At 30.0% G+C, this 19,216-nt stretch overlaps 1 protein-coding gene across 11 annotated transcripts in view; it reads left to right on the forward strand.

Annotated features, from left to right (window-relative positions):
- The window catches only part of Tweek (transmembrane protein KIAA1109 homolog tweek), a 28,256-nt gene extending 9,476 nt beyond the window's left edge, over positions 1–18,780 (forward strand). For 5 of the 11 annotated variants that reach the window (XM_083103427.1, XM_083103430.1, XM_083103429.1 and 2 more), the window contains exons 19-51: positions 2–127; positions 2,360–2,498; positions 3,207–3,455; positions 3,865–4,121; positions 4,257–4,286; positions 4,389–4,692; positions 4,832–5,230; positions 5,308–5,814; positions 6,042–6,457; positions 6,534–6,978; positions 7,064–7,311; positions 7,496–8,193; positions 8,321–8,481; positions 8,581–8,792; positions 9,623–9,852; positions 9,923–10,141; positions 10,313–10,384; positions 10,463–10,618; positions 10,690–10,869; positions 10,958–11,159; positions 11,257–11,639; positions 11,719–12,119; positions 12,218–12,547; positions 12,637–12,948; positions 13,498–13,690; positions 13,803–14,026; positions 14,099–14,383; positions 14,464–14,652; positions 14,736–14,942; positions 15,270–15,293; positions 16,469–16,599; positions 16,726–16,937; positions 17,021–18,780. In XM_083103427.1, the coding sequence (XP_082959553.1) occupies positions 2–127; positions 2,360–2,498; positions 3,207–3,455; positions 3,865–4,121; positions 4,257–4,286; positions 4,389–4,692; positions 4,832–5,230; positions 5,308–5,814; positions 6,042–6,457; positions 6,534–6,978; positions 7,064–7,311; positions 7,496–8,193; positions 8,321–8,481; positions 8,581–8,792; positions 9,623–9,852; positions 9,923–10,141; positions 10,313–10,384; positions 10,463–10,618; positions 10,690–10,869; positions 10,958–11,159; positions 11,257–11,639; positions 11,719–12,119; positions 12,218–12,547; positions 12,637–12,948; positions 13,498–13,690; positions 13,803–14,026; positions 14,099–14,383; positions 14,464–14,652; positions 14,736–14,942; positions 15,270–15,293; positions 16,469–16,599; positions 16,726–16,937; positions 17,021–17,240 (8,361 nt within the window). In that variant the 3' untranslated portion in view covers positions 17,241–18,780. Of the gene's footprint in view, position 1; positions 128–574; positions 621–2,359; positions 2,499–3,206; positions 3,456–3,864; positions 4,122–4,256; positions 4,287–4,388; positions 4,693–4,831; positions 5,231–5,307; positions 5,815–6,041; positions 6,458–6,533; positions 6,979–7,063; positions 7,312–7,495; positions 8,194–8,320; positions 8,482–8,580; positions 8,793–9,622; positions 9,853–9,922; positions 10,142–10,312; positions 10,385–10,462; positions 10,619–10,689; positions 10,870–10,957; positions 11,160–11,256; positions 11,640–11,718; positions 12,120–12,217; positions 12,548–12,636; positions 12,949–13,497; positions 13,691–13,802; positions 14,027–14,098; positions 14,384–14,463; positions 14,653–14,735; positions 14,943–15,269; positions 15,294–16,468; positions 16,600–16,725; positions 16,938–17,020 lie in introns of all 11 variants that reach the window. The other 6 variants (XM_083103431.1, XM_083103436.1, XM_083103433.1 and 3 more) reach the window with 6 other exon arrangements.
- Positions 18,781–19,216: the final 436 nt, after the last annotated feature.

Here is a 19,216-nt window from a genome sequence, read left to right on the forward strand (position 1 = left end):
GGGTGTCATTGTATTAAGCAGACAATGGAAGAATGTACTTTATACACCATTACTATTGGAGCATAATTATAAAACTAAACACGTTAAACCATTGAACGTTACATTTGCTATGTCAGATCCAGATGAGGTAAGATATATATATTGCATAGATGAATTAAGCAATGCTTGGTGATTTAAGTATCAATTAGTGATATTTAGTTGGTTGAGTTTTTGAAAAAATAATATTTAATTATTTATTTTGGTGTGTAAAAGATGGTTTTGACTTTATTGTCAAGGTATGACTTTATTGTCAAGGTTACGACTTTAATTAATCTCCAAAAGTTTTTAGTTCATTAAAAAATTATTAACAAATATGTGTGTGAATTTATTCAAAATGTTCAAACTTTGATAATGAAAAATTCGATTCTGGATACAATTTATATATCTATAGCATAAGATTATTAAATCTACAATATGAGACTATTTAATTAATATATATATTTTGTATCTCTTTTTGTTCCGTCTTTTCAATATTTAAAATCTTGAAGAGTCATCAATAGGAAAAATATAATTTGCTAGTAACTTTTTCTTTCAGCAAGTAAATAAAACAAAAGTGGAGGAAGAAATCGATATGAAAAGCAGTAAGAATTTTTAGTAAAAAATATTTTTATCAGAATTTATCCATTATGCAATACATATAACAAAGACGTTTATATTTTCTTTTTTCAAAAAAAATTGAACTAAACGCTTTTAAAATTCTTCGTCTGCAAAATTGTTATTAAATACTGATTAACAAGAAAACATATGAAAGTATCTTCCGATTCTGATACTTCTATATTATATTATAGAGAAATATATCATAGAGCTCAAAATATATATATACATATAAAAGAAATGTGTAAGGATACACTCTCACATATATATATTTAGAAATTAAAATAATTCTTTAAAGATAACTCAGAATATATGTGATTTTGATAATTTTTCGAAATTATGAGATATATAGAAAAATTTCAGATAACTATTATAAAAGTTATATAAAAGTTTTAGATAAGTGTGTGTTTAAATGCTAATTTCTTAAAAATACAATTTCAGAAAGCAATTATTGTTACATAAATGATAAATTTGGCATAAATGTTCTTTAATTTTTATTTTTATAAGATATTCGAAATTTGCAAAATTAATTGCGAATGGAGGATATTTTAAAAAATATTACATTTTCGAAGAATCTAACTGTATCAAGAACGATATTTTTATCTGATACATTTTTTTTATATAATGCATGGTTTCATTATTACCTTTGACAACTTCGAAGTTAGTTTCGAAACGTCGAAAAATATATTCTTGCTAATTCATATAAGAAATGTTGAAAATATTGTAAATAAAAGTGTATTAATATATATGCACAAAAAATTATTTAAAATATAAATTATTAAAAATTATTGAAAATCAAAATTTTTAGACATTTTTCAATTTAACAATATAATTGCAACATTTTATTCAGATTTTTTCATATAATTTAATAAATATATATTTATCATAGTAATATAAAAGTTGAATCTAGGACACTGGTGGTTTACTTCAAAAACTTTGATATTCGAACTTTAAACCTTTGAAATTTCGAAATTTCGATCTGCGAAAATTTTAATATCGAAATCTTCGAAGTATATCATCAGTCCTAGTTTCGACACGATATATATTTGTTCAAAATTACATATATATTTATATATATTTGTTTAAAATTACAAATTATTTTTTATTTTAAATATGGGAGAATATATTTTATTAAATATGTGAGAAAAAATACTTTCTTATAAAAAAATAATTATCTATTGTATTTTAAGTTATCTACATCATTTCCAAAGTTTACCAAACCAGAGAAGGACACTTTCATATATTTTTTTGTAGGAATTGTCACATACGTGTGCTTTTAACAATCTGTAATATATGTCTAATACAGCAATTTTATATATGTCTTATATAGTAATATATATATATATTACATATTTATCACATAATCAGGTGTATAGGTGCGACCATGCTTGGAAGATATGAATGTCGCTAATAAATAGTAATATGTGGAATAACTTAAAATCTTTTTGATTATTGTAAAGTACTTTTATATTTCATTTTTTCATATTAAAAATTAACTTTATATGCTATATTCTGCTATATGCTATATACACAAGAGCAGGTCTAACGCGTTTTCTTTCGATTTAATTAGACATTACGATTATAGAAAAATCAAAGAAAAAAGTTTGACACATTTAATATCAGCACAAATATATATTATTTTTTGTAAAATTATTTTTTTAAATTTAGCTTTGAAAAAATATTAAAAAAAATTATTTTGAGTGTTGGTTTTTGATGATACTTATAGGAGAATCTATTAACCGATGGAGAGGGTAGCGGGGGAGATATTGATGATCAGGAAGTCACAGATGAATGTGCTATGCTCATCCACACGGACCATATGCATAAACATGCACATATCAAAGGCGGACAAGATAAAACATCAGGTATTACAAATTATAGCAAGCATTAATATATTACAAGTATCTACAAATAATGGGGCAGGATTTAACAAAGAAAAAAAATTTTTAATAATTTAAAAATTAATATATTGTTATATAAAATATATTTAAAATAATTAGTAAGCACTATTATTTTTGTTTATATTATTTATTATGTAATATGTTTTATATATATAATTATAATTAAAAAACATATATATATATATATATATATATATATATATATATATATATATACATTGAGAAAAGGGGATATAATAAAATATATTTCACACATGTAGAAACTTTAGATTTAGAATCAAAAGATTTTATAGTTAAAGGAGTGTATATTATATAAAATAATTAAAGATTTCTTTTAACTTGGGAATATTTAAACAAATTATCTCAGTCTCTTATATTTTTATACACATTTTTCATGTTATATATTCTGATTTAAAAAGAAATAATTACACTCCATTCCGATATATGTCTATATTAAGATATATTAATTTATCTAACAAAAGTCATCTTGTGTGCTGTTTTCACAAAGCTTGATCTAAGATGTATATAAATGCTTGTATATGTTCTTGCTTGAGTGTTTTTTTTCTTATTTTCGTTTAACTAATTAGCACTTGTGAGTCTATCCTGTTAATTAACAAATGTAACACTATTATCTTATATAAACGCTTCGGTTTCGTATGGTAACATGGCTAGGTATATGTGGTGGTGGCGATGGTTTGACGGTTCCTGTAAGTTCTCCTCGCGGGAAAGATACGACTCCTATAACAACACCGGTTCCAGGCCCGGATTCATATTCCTCTCCCTCTCCGCCTGTAGCTGTTGCAAAGAGAGGAAAAACGTTGCAACAAACGCAAATACCCGCTAGTGCTCGTGCGAGTATCGTTTTCCCTTTACTTACCAGCAGTGGACTATTCGGTCAAACACGAGAAGCGAATAATATAAGTAAGTGGGGATAGAAGGGACACTTTAATTTTCTTTATAATTAGCAATTAACATTAAGTCATTTTATCTCTCTAATAAATCGACTTGTTTGAAGTACATTGGAATGACAATTAAAACTATAACATATATACAAACTATATATACAAGGAATGACAATTAAACTATATGTTATGTATGTATATGATTTCATCTTTTAAATATAATCCATTTTATCATGAAGAAATTTAGAGATACTTTTATATTTTTCTTACTAATGTTTCTGAAATAATGATTCTCTTTGCAAAATCTTGAGAATTTCTATCAATGTTGTAATATTATTTATCGCTTGTAGCTAATCTTTTAATTATTATTATTAATAATATACCTCTAGAGTATGTTTGTTGTAATTATTAAATTATTTTTATATCAGGCTATGGAACTTTGAGGGAAGAGAAGACGCCGCAAATTCATATCTCGCATTCGCATCAACTTGGCTCCAATCCTAGCATTTATTCTGGAGGTGTAGGTCACGGTAGTCAACATAGCACTGGAAGCCTAGAACAAGTAACATCTCCCACAAATCATTCTACTAAACCTATAAATACAGGGGAAGATTTGTACAGCTGGATGGCAAAGCAGCAAGAATTTATAAAAGATAACGACAAAGAAAATTTAAAGGGAAATTGGGTAAGCATTTAGCATATATTATTATACTATAGTCTTCCTATTAAAATATGTAAGCGATGTGTTTTTAGAAATATATAAAGATTTATATATGTATATTGAAAAATTATGTGCGTGTTTATTTGCTTGTGTACATAGGTCTTTCGTACAGAGCAAAAATCTACGAAGGTATATTTAAAAATCTTGTGTCATTTGTTATTCTATATTATGGAGATGTTGCTTTAATATGAGATTAAACTAAAAGCATTTTTATTTTTTCTTTTTTTGCAGGATTCAAAAATCAACACCATGACTACCGATGATACCGAAGATTCAGATATACAGAGCGGTGCTTTTCTATATCCAATGAAAGATTCTCTCAGATTATTAGATGCACATCTGATATTTGAACCACTTTTGTCATCTTTATCAGTCATGCCGCAACAGATGTTATCAGTTATTGGATCAGGAAATGTAAATAACATGTCTTCCTTAGATTCGTTAGGCTCTAATTTGTCTCTTGTAGGCAGTATGGATACTATGCGCATTGATATAGTCGTCAGCGAATTTGGAAAGATTACAGACAAAAAGAAAAGTAAGCTTGCAAAATTATTGTAGTTATAGAAGTATCTTAAGAAAGGTATCTTTAAATAATATATATATATATATATATATATATATATATATATATATATATATATATGTGTGTATATATTTTTTAAAATTTTTTATAGATAACAAATATCAGCCAAGAAAAGGAAGCAATTCGAAATTTTATCTCGACATACCACCAGAGACGCCAGCGTTTTTATGTGAAAAAATTGGCGTAGACATCGATGTGAAAAAAATGGCCGATATGACGGTGGACGATATGATACAGAAGCAAAATGTTTTATACATATCAAGAGGTCAATTGAAAAAGCATACTAGCACAGTGGTTAATATTAGTCTAAATATTCGGTATATAAGTCAGCAAGTGAATATGCCTCTTCTCCGATTATTGCATCAAATAAGTAACATGTATCAGAACGTTAAGGAAACGCAGATGGAATTGAAAGAGCAACAGCCAGAGGAGAAACGGAGCACTAATGTAATCGTCAATGATGCTACCACGAAAAACGGCTCGTCGTCAAGTAAACATATTTTTATTAATCATATGAATAAAGTAATACATGTGCATGTGATAAAAAATTTAATATTTTCTTTCCAGCATCAGATCTACAAGAACAGTTTCTCGTTGGTGGCAAAAAGATGGAAGCACCACTGCTATGTAGTAGCTTCGTTGAGCCCAACCAACCGAAAGTATTATCAGGCACGACTGTGCAACGATCACGACCGCAGAGTTTCGCGCAAAAATTACGAAGCACCGGTAAGAGCGTGAAGGGATACATTAATTTGAGCGAGGGTGTTATTACGCCCAGTTTTGGAGCAAGTCCTAGCGGATCGAATTTAGATAAATGTACGGATGTGACGTGTAAGGATAGCGCGCACTTGACGCCACGATGTTGGAAAACTATATATTACCTTCTCGATTTATACGCGACTCGTCCGGAGACTAAGACGATTACTCATCGATTTTCGATACCGGCGGAAGCGGCGGAACATTATAAGAGTGGCAGAAAATATGAGATATTGAACGAGACCAAGGATATTGATATCGAAAAAGGATTGAATGCGGAGAATAGCTCAACACCCGTTCCTCCATCAAGAGAATTGAGTGAGTGTGTTTTGAAATTTTTTCAGATATCAGAGTATTTACTCTGGAAAAATATGGAAAACGTGGAATTCTTAAGGATTTCTTCCAAGATCAAGTATCTGCAAGAATTAAGAAATTATTATAGAATTTTATTGGGAGTCAGAGAGAATTTTTCAAAAAATTTATTTGAATAGATACTCTTTATCTTTTTTCATTATAGATACGATAATCGAATATCATTATTGTAGATATTGTAACGGGTGAAAGAACGAGATTAATTATTTTTGGCGTCGCACGAATCCATAGAACCAGATTATTAGCCACTTTAAGCGGTCTAAAGCTTGAAGCGGAGATCACTAGTCTACACGCTAGTCTGACTTGCCGTAAGAAATCGCGACCCGCAAGTCTAGAATGCAGTATGACCGGACAAATCGGGAGAACCATGATCGTTTTACTGGAGGGCGTTGCTCCCAGTCAGCAGACAGTCGTAAAAGTCACTGTTGGAAAATCTCAGGCTTTATACTCTAGCATCACGAGGCGACAAAAGGACAAGAATAGCGGTTTACTAACTATCGGAGCTGTCAATATCGATATACCGCAGCATCCCGTAGCCTTGCATGGAATGATGACAAGAGGTAGCAAGCAATTATCGTCGACGCTACAGGTAGATATCTAGCAATCTTATCTAGCTCGTTCTTTGAAGAAATATATGTAAAAAAAGAATCTTTATCTCTCTATAGGAACTAAGAGTTACTCGAACATCGTCGAGAATGTCACGGGGACAGCAACAGGATGACGTGGACGCTGCCCCAGGTAGTCCGCATCATTATGCGCCGGCTCCATCGATGGATGCGGAAAAAGAAAAACCGCATACCGTGTCCGGTCTTTTAGAACCTATTGTTATGCAATTCCACATAATACTTCAAAGTCTGAGTATAACCGCGGCACTATTACCGTCTCTCCAAGCGCAGTACAAGATGGATCAAGTAAATAGTTCCGGTATAACAGGTGGCAAGGCTAAGTTTACCATAGACTTGCCCCATCATAATTTGAGTTTCACGACGAAGCTGCAAGTAACGGAAGCGAATCTACCATCCGAAGCTAGTATCGAATTACCTAAAGTGCACGTTTCGGCCGAATACGTTCAAGACGGAAGCGGTAACTTGAACGATAGTAAATTGGCAGGTAAGTAACTCGTGAATAAATCGTGTTTTTCTTTTTAATTTTAATAATCATATTTTTTTAAATAAAATTTCCCGATGTTTCATAGACGGTGTTGTGTTGAGGCAAGGTAGCTACTTAAGTGCAACCGCAGATATTGGAGTATTTGAGCATTCCTTAACGACGGATCTCTTAAATCATTTAGTATTTGTACAAAAAGTATTTATGAAAGAAGTAAACGAAGTAGTGCAGAAAGTCTATGGGGGTGAAAAACCAGTGCCATTGTGGTTTGAAGATGATGAATCAACTAATTCTACTTTAAAACGAATCTTATTCTCGCTGATTATACGTATCAAGGTAAGGAGAATCTTATGTAGTTTTTTTTACATTTGCTTTATTTTATTGATAATTAAAATCATGAAGCTATTATTAATTTATAACAATCTCTTTGATTAAGTATCAGAAAATACATATATATAGAAAAAATATATAGAAGATATATATAGAAAACACGTATAGAGATAATGTTATTCCTTTACAGAGGATTCAATTGACTGCAACAACTCCGACAAACTCGGCTGTGCGGCTAGAAACCGGCGCGGTCGAATTTCAATTATCCAACAGAGTGCAAAATGTTTCTGGAGCTACGCAACCTAATCCCTACATGAAATTATTCGGCAAAGCCCAAGTTGATATTAACTTGAGCCTGGGACAATTGTTGAAAAACGTCTTGTTCGAAGAAGTAGAGCCCGAATTCCAGCAGTTTGCTTTCTTCAATACTAGAATAGGACTGCGAAATGCATTTCAAGAAGAGATGGCGCAAGGTGAGGATAAAGAAGTGGTTTTAATTACTCTTAAACGGCCGCTGATTTATATACAACCGATGGCCATCGATAAAGCTATACTCGTTTGGTTAAATTACAAAAATGCATACGAGTATTGGAACGAAAAGAGATCCAATTTAAATAAAGAGGTATTAACCGCCACCCAGCAAGTGTTTGAGAAGGTTCCATTCGGACAGCTGACCAGTCAGCTCAGCGCGCCTCATCTCGGAACATTGTTTTTGCAATTAACAGTCGATGATATGGGTATTTGTTTACCACTTAATCCCTTACCGCCAAATAATTGGAGATTAAACAGAGGTCTTTATGACGGAGAATCACGAGGCGCTGTTGTAGTGACGCTTGAAAATACAAGCATATCCGCATGTAGCAGTGGTAGCCTAGTTAGTAAAGGAAGGTATGTGTTCATAAATATATATTTCTCTCTCTCTCTTTCTCTAGTTTGATTTTTAAAATATAGATTTACATATATAAAATTATGTACGTTTTTTTTCCATTTTAAATTATTTTTTTGTTATTTGTAGATTTGTAGGATTATGTTTGAGATTTGCAGAAGATTTTGAAACTTCTTTGGACGATTGGAAGCCAGATATGACCGATAGCAATATAATGAATTTATGTGTTGTATCAGAAGGTACTTACGAAGTATGTAGTAGAACTATTGCGCAGAAACAAGACAAGTCTGGTATGTAATCTCTACATTTTTTTATAAAATTAATATTTTAAATAAAATTAGTATTTTAAAAGTATATATATTATTTTGCAAATAATTAATTTCTCCTAGATAATGCCAAGTGGTTGTTAAATGTTCAATGGCAAATGGAAGGGGTTGATATTCATCTTGATGTTAGTGTGGGACAACAGCTCTCGGCTCTTGGACATACATTAACGATGTTAACTGGTTCTGAAGAGGAAGATGATCTTCACGTTCCTCCGGATTATGATAGCGACGATGGTGATCAACCGGAAAATAGCACTAGCCAGGTTAAAAAAAAAGTATGGTTTAATTAATTTTATTTTTCGTTATTTTATTTTACATGCCCAACTTTTGTATTATATATACATATATTTAAAAGTAAGTAATATATAGTGAACGAAATGTAGAACATAGACATAAGCTTATAAATTTATTTTGTTTTTTATGATGTAAAATCTTGATTTCAATGTTTATTTCAAATTCTATGTATTTATTGCTAAAGCTTTATTTATTATTATTAAATTTATGAGATGCGTCTATAAAGTAACTGACTAGTGGATTGACTTCTTTTAATTTTTTTATAGTGCGAACTATTAACGAGTAATATTGTTTTAAAAAAGCTTCAAGTCTTCAATTAAAAATTTCAATGAAAGAAATTCATTAAAATAGCATTATTGTTTGATTTTATACAATTTTACTTCACAGTTACTTTATAGCCACACATCCTGTATATATTTATATCTCTACTCTAAGGTGGTGTAATACTGAAATATTTTTAATTTAAATTTAGTGAGATTTTTTTGAGGTATTTTAATTTAGATTGACAATGAGATAAAATAACAATGAAATTGATATAATATAATAGTAAATAAAATGAAATAATAATTATTCTTTAATTATATTTATTTAAAATAAATAATTATTTTTAAATAATACATGAAAAATATATAATGAAGAGAAAGAGAACGTAAAATATATTAAAATATGCTTATTTTTGTGTGAATTTACTCGCATTTATAAAGAAATAAATCTCAAATTTTCAATATCTTTAATTCTTGTTATTTAAAAATTTCAGAATTACAGCACAGTATGATATCTTATTTAGAACTAAGATCGTTTGTAATTATAGGAAAGCATATTAATGAAAAAATCGAAAAATTGGACGGATAGTCTACCAGCATTCATTTTCGATCCTACACTTGATGCAAAGAAGAGATCGCAATTGATAGAGAAGGAAATGAACGAACAAGCTAAGATTATAAATGACTTGCGATCATTGGGCGCTTCGCACGGAACAATCGAGCAAGAAATGAAACGTCTACACGAATTAGAAGCAATGGTATTTAAAGACTTTAGAAGGTATGTTATAAAATTATTTTTTTCTTCTGTCTTTTTTAACTTTTTTTAACTTTTAAAATATATTTTCCAGAGATATGATTCAAAAGTTAAGAAGGCAATCGGTTAAAGCTTCTGGTATTAAGGGTAAATTAGGTCTCAGTAGTAAAGCGAATACGTATCGTTCAAGATCATTTATTGTACCTTCTCCTACGCCGGAACACCATTTAGAAAGTCCGGAAGATATTAATACGGAAATTAATTCAGCAAATTCGGCTAGTTATGAAAGTAGCCCTAGAAGCGGTCCCAGTCGGTATGTATTTTACATGTCTAATTAAGTATCATTTCTTAAAGCACAATTGAATTAAAAAAAAAAAAAAAAATATATATATATATATATATATATATATATTATAAATTAAGTTTTTAATTTGAGTAAATTTTTACAAATTATAAGTTTTCATTTAATTAATTATTATTACAGATCAGCTTCCCTGCGTGTAAAAGGACTTGGTGGACCACGAGTTACTTTTAGTGATACACATACAATGGGAAGGTATGTTCGAAATCACATTATATAAAGCAATAAAAAAAGAAAAAAACTGCATATAAAATAAATATCTACTTTTATTAGACAATCATCCTTACCAAGTGCTAGTTCTGACTTGAGTTTACCAGAAGGAGAGTTGGAATGGCCAGAGACTATTGAGATAGAAGGAGAACGAGTTGAATTGAGAAAAAAGAATAGAGATACTAGTTGGACATCTAGTTATGATAGTATGGAGGGGAAGTATGTATTTTCAATCATTGCAAAATATATGTATATGAAATATATTAGGCTTATACTTTATTTCCTTTCAGTGCACCGTTACTCGATTCATTTGGGAAAGAGCAAGCTTCATCGACATCATCCCCATACATTACTTCTCAAAAAACTCAAGAACCAAATATAGACTTCGAACTCGATGTCAAAGTTTTAATTAATAGTGGGAAATGTGTATTGCATACAAAAGATCCAGCAAGAGAAGATGAAATTAAATTGTAAATATTTATAACATCATATTTTTAACTTGATTTTTTAAAATATAATTTTTATGTAGTCTAAATTCTCTTTCTTTCTTTTTTACAGTTTGAGTAGAATGAAAAAAGAAAGATCATGTTCTGGTGGTATGTTCGAATTTCAATCTGGCAGTCCCAATAGCAGCAGAAAACACTTGAACAGTAAAGAGAAACCGTCGACAACTAGTACATCTCGATTGAGATATTTGCAGCATACAAATGTGCCTTTAGTAGATTTAACAATTTTTCATATTCCCGGTTTAGATGTTAAGGTAAAAGATTTAAGACTTTATTTATATCGGCAAAATATATTATCGATTTTTCAAAGCAGATATAAAGAAAACATACATATATATATTTTTTTTGCAGGTTCATTACGAATCGAAAACTCTTCCAGAAGAATCATTATCTCCCCGCGTATCTGCTGAAAATAGTCTATTAAATCCAATCACGATGACAATGTTCAGAAAATCTAGTACTAAAAAAGCCAGTCTGTTTGCTTGGATGACTCTTCAAAGCATTCCAGAGGAAACTATCATTAGTCCTCATATTCTTGAATTTTTAGAGCAAACTCTAGAACCAATTCCGAGCAAGAATAACTTTCAAAGCAGCGCGCAAACGAATGCTACCGTTCTATTGGAAAATACAGAAAACACATCATGGGCTGCCACAGCTGCGAATAGCAATTATGTTTATGCCAGTTTCCCCGTTGACGTTATAGTGTATTTTCATATGCAGCCATCTACGTTTAGGTAAAATAAAAAAACGCTATTTATTAAGTTTTAAAAAAGAAATTCAACATTTGTTAATGAATAATAATTTTCGTTGCAGATTCTCGTGTTTACCAGTTTCACGAGTAGAATGTATGCTACAGTTACCATCCCTCGACATTGTATTCTCGTCGAAACGGGCCGAGGAAGAATTGATAGAATTTCGGGAATTTAAATCTCAAACAACGGGAAAGGAAATGGGCTCAGCTATCGGTGGATTATCCGTCACCGGTTGTTTAGCGGATTTCTCCGTTTATATCTTTCACCCCTACGGTGGCGGGAAGAAGACAGGACTAAAGGAAGCACAATGGTCGCCCTTGTCGGACAGCGAGAGGAAAGATTCATTGAGCATCAATGTCGAATTTGTAAAATTTCATTTATCGAGAAGCAGGAAACTAAACTTTCAAAGCGAACAACTCAAGAAACTTTCGGATACTAGCCGTGCTGTCATACGATTCTCAAGTATGTATATAAATGTGTCAAAATATCAAGCATATGTATACCAGTTTATCTAGTTAAACTCTTGCTCAACAAATTTTTCAAACATTAATCTTTTTCAGCAATTATCGACATTGGATCTGCCTCGTTTAAATACGATATGCGTCGATTAACAGAAATTCTAGCTTTTCCAAAAGCATGGTACAGACGTAGCATAGTAAGACGCTTGTTTCTGGGAGATTTAAGTTCAGGTACTGCATACTCAGAAGGGGATGGGACTCCTCCATTAAATCAAGAAGAGGCGGTGATGGGTAGCTCATTATTGAAGCATTACGATAGACATACATGCGATTCGTTATCAAAGAGTGCACCTGAAAGAAGTCCTGTATTAAATAGAGAAAAATTGAAGTTAAGTTTGGAGAATGATATGCCAAGACCCGCGCGATTAAAAGGTATCTACACACTAGTACATTTTACGCAATTAAAAAGTTAATGAGATGCTTTCAGTTTGTACAAATAAATAATTACATCTTTATAATAGATATTGGAAGAGCATGGAGTTTTACCACGGACAAGCAAATATCGTCGGAGATTAAATTGAGAGAATCCGCATGGGAAACATTAGTGTTATTCGCGGTGAACTTTACGCGTTTAAATGTGCATATGAATATGGGTAACGTAATGGGCAATGTTAGTTGGATGACAAAAGATTTCAGATCGGATGGTAGATTGTCTATTGGCAGCACAGGACATAAAAATCTATACATAGGCATCGGTTTAGGAGGATCGAGTCTCGATGCGAAAGGTGGTATAGTCGGTGGGATAATCGAATTGAGTAGAATCGATACTTACAGTGAGTTTTTCTCTAATAAAATTCAGCTATTTAATATATATATCAGGATTGTGTCATAGATTTTAAAACTATGTTTATATGTGAATTGTTTATGCTTTGTCCATATGATATTTACATGAACTTTTTTCATGTAAAATGTAACTATTATAAATTAAATGTCACAGAGTGAACAAAAACAATAATTATATTATAAAATAATGTTAATATAATATTTTTTTTAACGTATATAATATATAATATTTATATTTATATAACAAAATACAATATTTATTTATTTTATTAATATGAAATCCAATTCATGGATTATTTTTACTGATTTTTGTAAAATATTAAAATTGTGCCATTATGTTTAAACTACATAAGCAAAACATCTTTGATAAGCCATATTTTGTAGATTATTCATTGCTGACATATATATGACATGTTAAACATAGTTCACATTGTTTATGCATAGATGTAGATTATTATATTTTATGCATAAATGTTCAAGTCAAATATATTGATAAGTTAGTATAAAATTTAATCGATTAATTTTTTTTAATCTCATAGTACATATTCGAGAAGAACCTGGAATAGAACCTGATCATACGGTTGGATTGAAATTATTTGCATTAGAATTACGATTAGATTATATGGGAACAAGTGTGTTAATGTCCCGAGTGTCTTCGTTGGATGTTACTCTCAGAGATGAGTGGAAAATTAATCGTAGCAATAACGGTGATGCTTTTATGCCAACACGAAGGTATCTATATATTTTAATTAATTTTAATCAAATTGTCCTTACAAATATTGTCATGTTGTTATATGACAATATGTTAACATGAAAAAAAAGAAAGAAATATTAATATGTACAGGCCTGCCATCATTTTTATGCACGGTGATCTGGGTTGGGATCAATTACAAATCATGATCAGTAAATCAACAACGGCCGACTTGCTGAAAATGTTTTACAAACTGGACGAATTCTTTAGTCAACAATTTAAGAGTAGCAAACGCGTATTTAGCTCGCTGCAACCGAAACATCAAAGGATAAATAACAGCAGTTTTAAAAAGAGGCAACAAAAGAAGAGATCAGATGGTAAATACAAATACTGCTAATTGTTATTCGCTTCATGATAAAGCTGTACAATGCTAATTAAAATTATTATAGGAGGTCCATGGAGCCTAAACCAGACTGCAATATCGGATGCTAGACATCATAGACACTGGCAAAGAGTATTAGTTCAAGTAGCTGGTCTTCAATTAGGAAGCTTAAGATTTTCCTTGCCGTCAACCGGTACCGTCCTCGGTGGCACGATGGAACTTCATGGATCTAATATTAGCTTAGCATGTTTCCATGGTATTAATTTCAAAAGCAAGAGCTGGGCTTTATTTTCATTGAAGGAACCTTGTATAAGTTTCGCTACGGAAGCCCAGGAAATACCAAGTGTCGAAAGTAAGTGGATATTAAACATTGCATGCGTGTATTTTTATAATGTACTAATTTATTAAATTTTTATCTTTCCTTCTTTGTAGCGCCCAATACATACGATGTTCATGTCGTACAAACATTGACCATCAGTCTAGGTCATCAACAGGAACAACACGCGAGACATCATTCCATGGCAACTGTCTGTAGATTAAGTCGAAGTGTTTTATTTCCACCGCAATTTAAATCCTTACAAGAATGGTTTCATTATGCATTTGCTAGTAGCGAGATCGATGGTATGTAGTTGTATACAAGTTTATTTTATTTATCTGTCTAACATGATATTACTCATTTCTGTCTCTTTTTTTTCATTATATAGCGGTAGATAGATTTCCGTGCGTAGAAAGAGATAAGATGGAAAATATGGTGGACGGTAATAATACGTCACGTGGAAGAAGTACATCCGCAACATCCGGCAAGCTCCAGGAACATTCGCACACGCGAGAGGTGATATTTGCTTTGCCTTCGTTGCAGTTGCATCTGAAAACTGAACATTTACAAACTGCCAGAACGCCAGACGTTATAGGTACGTAAATCAATTTTTCAAACAATTGCTGCGTAATTATTTAAATCTGCATCTGTGTAATCTCTCTGTCATTTGTCCTTATGTGTAAACCGATTGGTGTACAACAATTTTCTATTAAATATGAAAATAAGAGATAAGCACACACAATGATATGTGATGGACGTGTTAATTACTTACAATAATTTCACTTGGAAATGTAAATTAAATTATGTACATATTAATGAATGTTGACATTATGAGTCAAGTCTCTTTTTGTTGAATTGTTTAATACAAATCGTAAAATTATACATTCTTTCAATGCGCGAATTATTCTGCATATATTTTTAGGACTTCCTAAGCATATTTTATACAGTAAGTACAGAGAATGTAAAGTTTGTTATATTTGAAATGTTAAGGGGTGTTAGAGAAACTTGTTTGCTATGCTTTTCATATTATGTAGATGCTTAAATGATATATTTATAAATCATAATTATTTCGTATATATTATACATTATTTAAGAAATATAAATGAAAAATAATGAATTGAAATTTATAGTTCATTTCAAATAGCTTAAGTTGTACTTTTTGTGTTAATTATAGTTTTTGTATTAATTACAGTTGTTTGCACGAAATATAGTATACACATAAGTAGAAAATAGAGAAAGAATATACGCAATGTTGAAAATATCGATTTTGGCTTTTAGACTTTCCCAAAATTTATATATTAATGCGTTTTGACTGTCACTGTGTTTATATTCTTTTATCCGATTCTTTTATCTTGAATCCATTTCTAATTATTTAAATCGTTTAAATGTCAAGAAAAATCTTTAAATTAATCAATATTCGTGAAATGGTCATATCTCAAATGTAGAAGCACGATAGAAAAAACTACTTGTTCATCAAAGTTAAAATTTAATTCTATTTTCAAGTTAAAATTTTTCTATTTCACTCTGCTTCATTTTAGTTTAACATCAAAATAATCACCTCTTTAATTAAGATATTTTGAAGATTGGCTTATTATTCCCTATGTTCGTGCTAATTGATTTCTTTTGAAATCCTTTTTTCCACGATACAATCTGATATCTTTAAAGTGCATGAACAAATAAAATAAAATGATCTCTGAAAGAAATTGTTTCGGAGAAATTTCTATTCTACATGTGATGATATTTCACAAATATTAATAACTTAATTAATCTAAAGATTTTCTCCGAGATTTAAATCACTAGAAATGAATTTAACAATAAAAGAAAAACTTAAATAAATAAAAGATAAATAAAAATATGGATTTTAAAGGCAAAAATTGGCAATTTTTTAATATTGTCTTTTATAATTATTTGATATAAGCAGCGTATGATTAGCAATATAAGTTTAAGTAAGCTTAAATAAGCATGAGAAATTAATTGTATTACTTAGATGTATTTATAGGAGAGTATACGCTCTAGAATATAACTCTAGTAATCTCTAATAATATACAAAAATGTTCAGTTTTAATAATTATCATAAAAAAAACGTTTCTTGTTATCGTGTTTTATTATTTCGATTTGCAGGTGAGAAGCCATTAGTCGAGTGCAGTTTTATAACAGAGTTTGAAGATCACATATTTGTTACTGTCGACGCTGAAGCCTTTTTCTTTTTACATGATCTCATTACATCGTATGTGAAAGAAAAGGAGAGAGTGGTAAGAGCTTCTAAAAAAATTAAAAAATTTAGAATACATTTCAAATAGCATTGAATTTTATTTATGAGAAAAAGAAAAGAAATTTATATTCCTAAATTCATTCCTATAAAATTTCTTTTATTACAGCACACCATGCAAAACATGGGTGCGAGAGCACATAGTCCTGATCAGCAAGAAAGAAAAAATACAAACGCGGGTACCACGGCTAATGTATCCGGCGTATCTAGCATCACTTCAGAAGATGAGAGGAAACGGAAACAATTTGATCCGGCTGAAATGTTTATAAAAGATTGGCGGTCGTATAGGTGTAAAACATGGCACTTAGAACCAACAGTAAGGTGAGTTATTATTATCATTTTTAAATTAAGATTCCTCTTTTTGCAGCTAATAAAAATAACGTTTGTCGTGTATTTCTGTCAAGGCTACTCTCGTGGGCAGGTAAAAGTATAGAACCTTATGGCATTGATTATATCCTCCAAAAATTGGGATTCTCTCATGCACGTACGACGATTCCAAAATGGATACAACGAGGCTTTATGGATCCTTTAGACAAATTGCTTGCCGTTCTTATGTTAAGAATGGTATTAGCCGTTCGTGAAGAACCATCGGACGAACAAAAAGAACATAAAAGAGAAAAATAATACCAAATTGATCTTTTTTTCCTATTATTACATACATTACATACATTTTCATATTATTATATACATTTTGCTTTTGCAAAAGCATCAAATGTGATCTCTCCCTCCTGTGTGTATTCGAATTATATTAACAATGGTGCAATGATAGGCACAAGAACGACATAATAATCAATGTTACTTCAAATGCGATAAAGAAGTCTGTGCATAAAGTAACGTCAAGCCTATGTATAAATCTTTTTTTTATCGTTTATTTAAAGTAGTTTATAGATTTTCAAATAAACGGTATTATAATAGTATGATTGGAATAAATAGAACCATAGTGGTTGATAATAATCGTTCTTCGTAAAGAACAATGTGAAATACTTATATTTATAAAACTGACGTTCAGACATGCGATAAGATTCAGTATAGAGAATTGTAAATGTAATTAGAATAAAACGTAAAATGATGTGTATTTAAGCAATCATATATTGCTAAAATATATATAGCACATATAATTTTTGTTAATAGATATATTTTTTTATCTTAATTAAAAAATGGTATTATATTATTTCAGTAGTATATCTTTATATAACTATATTTTGTTATATATACACAGAGAGTATTTCTGGACTTTCTATGATGAAATAATGCATAACCACTCACATTTTGGTCTGTCTAAAATACTATTTACTCTTTTATTTTATGAATTATAAGTTGTAGTAATATAATTACATATATATAATGTAATAATGCAAGACATATTTTAAAAACAATGTTTTGTATCAATAAGTATGTGAAAGATACATATTCTTATTATCTTGAATGGAATAATGTATAAGTGAAATTATATATGTTTATCACATGTGTTGTTCATTATAAGTATAAATTTATGAATTATATTTGATAATCTGATACGAATTTTATATATACATACATATGTTTCTTAAAACTTAGACTGTAAAATGTTATCTGTGATTTTTCTATATTTATCATATATTGTGTACACATTATTTGCTACGATTTATTTGTTTACAAGCTTCACTTGAAAATTGTTTGATATGATTTATATATTTCCTTCTACGATCATTATCGACCATGAGAGAGTTCTAGAAAGAGCAACTCGTTAACTTAAATAATGTAAAATGTTTTATATTGATATATATGTAAATACGTAAAGTAGAGAAGTAATTAAATATATCCAGTAGTAAGTGAAGTAATTAAATTTATCCAACACCATCGCACGAATATATTCTTAAGAATATATATGAAAAAGATTTATGTAAAAAGATTTATTTTGTAAAAATTTCAATGAGATAATATGGCACGATCGTTCCAAGCGCAGAAAAGTGTATGCATTTTTTGTCTAATATATATATACACACACACACACACACACACACACAACATACATACACATAGTTCACAGAATATCCACATACCACCAAATGTATCCAATAATTCACAAAAATATTTAAAAATATATGAACTTTTTGTTGTTTTATCACCAACATGTATTAAATATGTATTTGCTGTTGCTGGAATAAATGTGCATTTATATATATATGTTTGAAATTATTTTTGAAGCTATCCTGTGTATATTTTATTATATATGTATATATATAATTATGGGGTTCCCTCTAAATAAAATATTACAAACTAATATTTCAAGAACTACTAGATAAAAATATATGATTCAAATAGCATTTTTCTTATTAGGAATTTTTTTAAATGTTACAATTGAATGTTCAAAATTTCTTTAAGAAGGCGGCAACTTTAAATTTCAAATGTATTCTATGAAAAAAGTAACATGTAGTATGTGCAATCGGGACTTATTCCTTGTTCTTATTGTATAATTTTTAATTGTTATAATGTTTTAACAAATAATGAGTGGCAGCTAAAATCTTTCAAATATTATTCAAGATTATGTTATCAAATAAATATGTTTAATCGTGATATCGAAGATGCGTTTACAAACAATAATAAAAGATATTTTTAAG

Source organism: Camponotus vicinus, unplaced genomic scaffold, assembly GCF_025532165.1.
Source record: "Camponotus vicinus isolate PSW18456_S1 unplaced genomic scaffold, iyCamVici1.0 SCAF_6, whole genome shotgun sequence".
Taxonomy (NCBI): Eukaryota; Metazoa; Arthropoda; class Insecta; order Hymenoptera; family Formicidae; genus Camponotus; species Camponotus vicinus.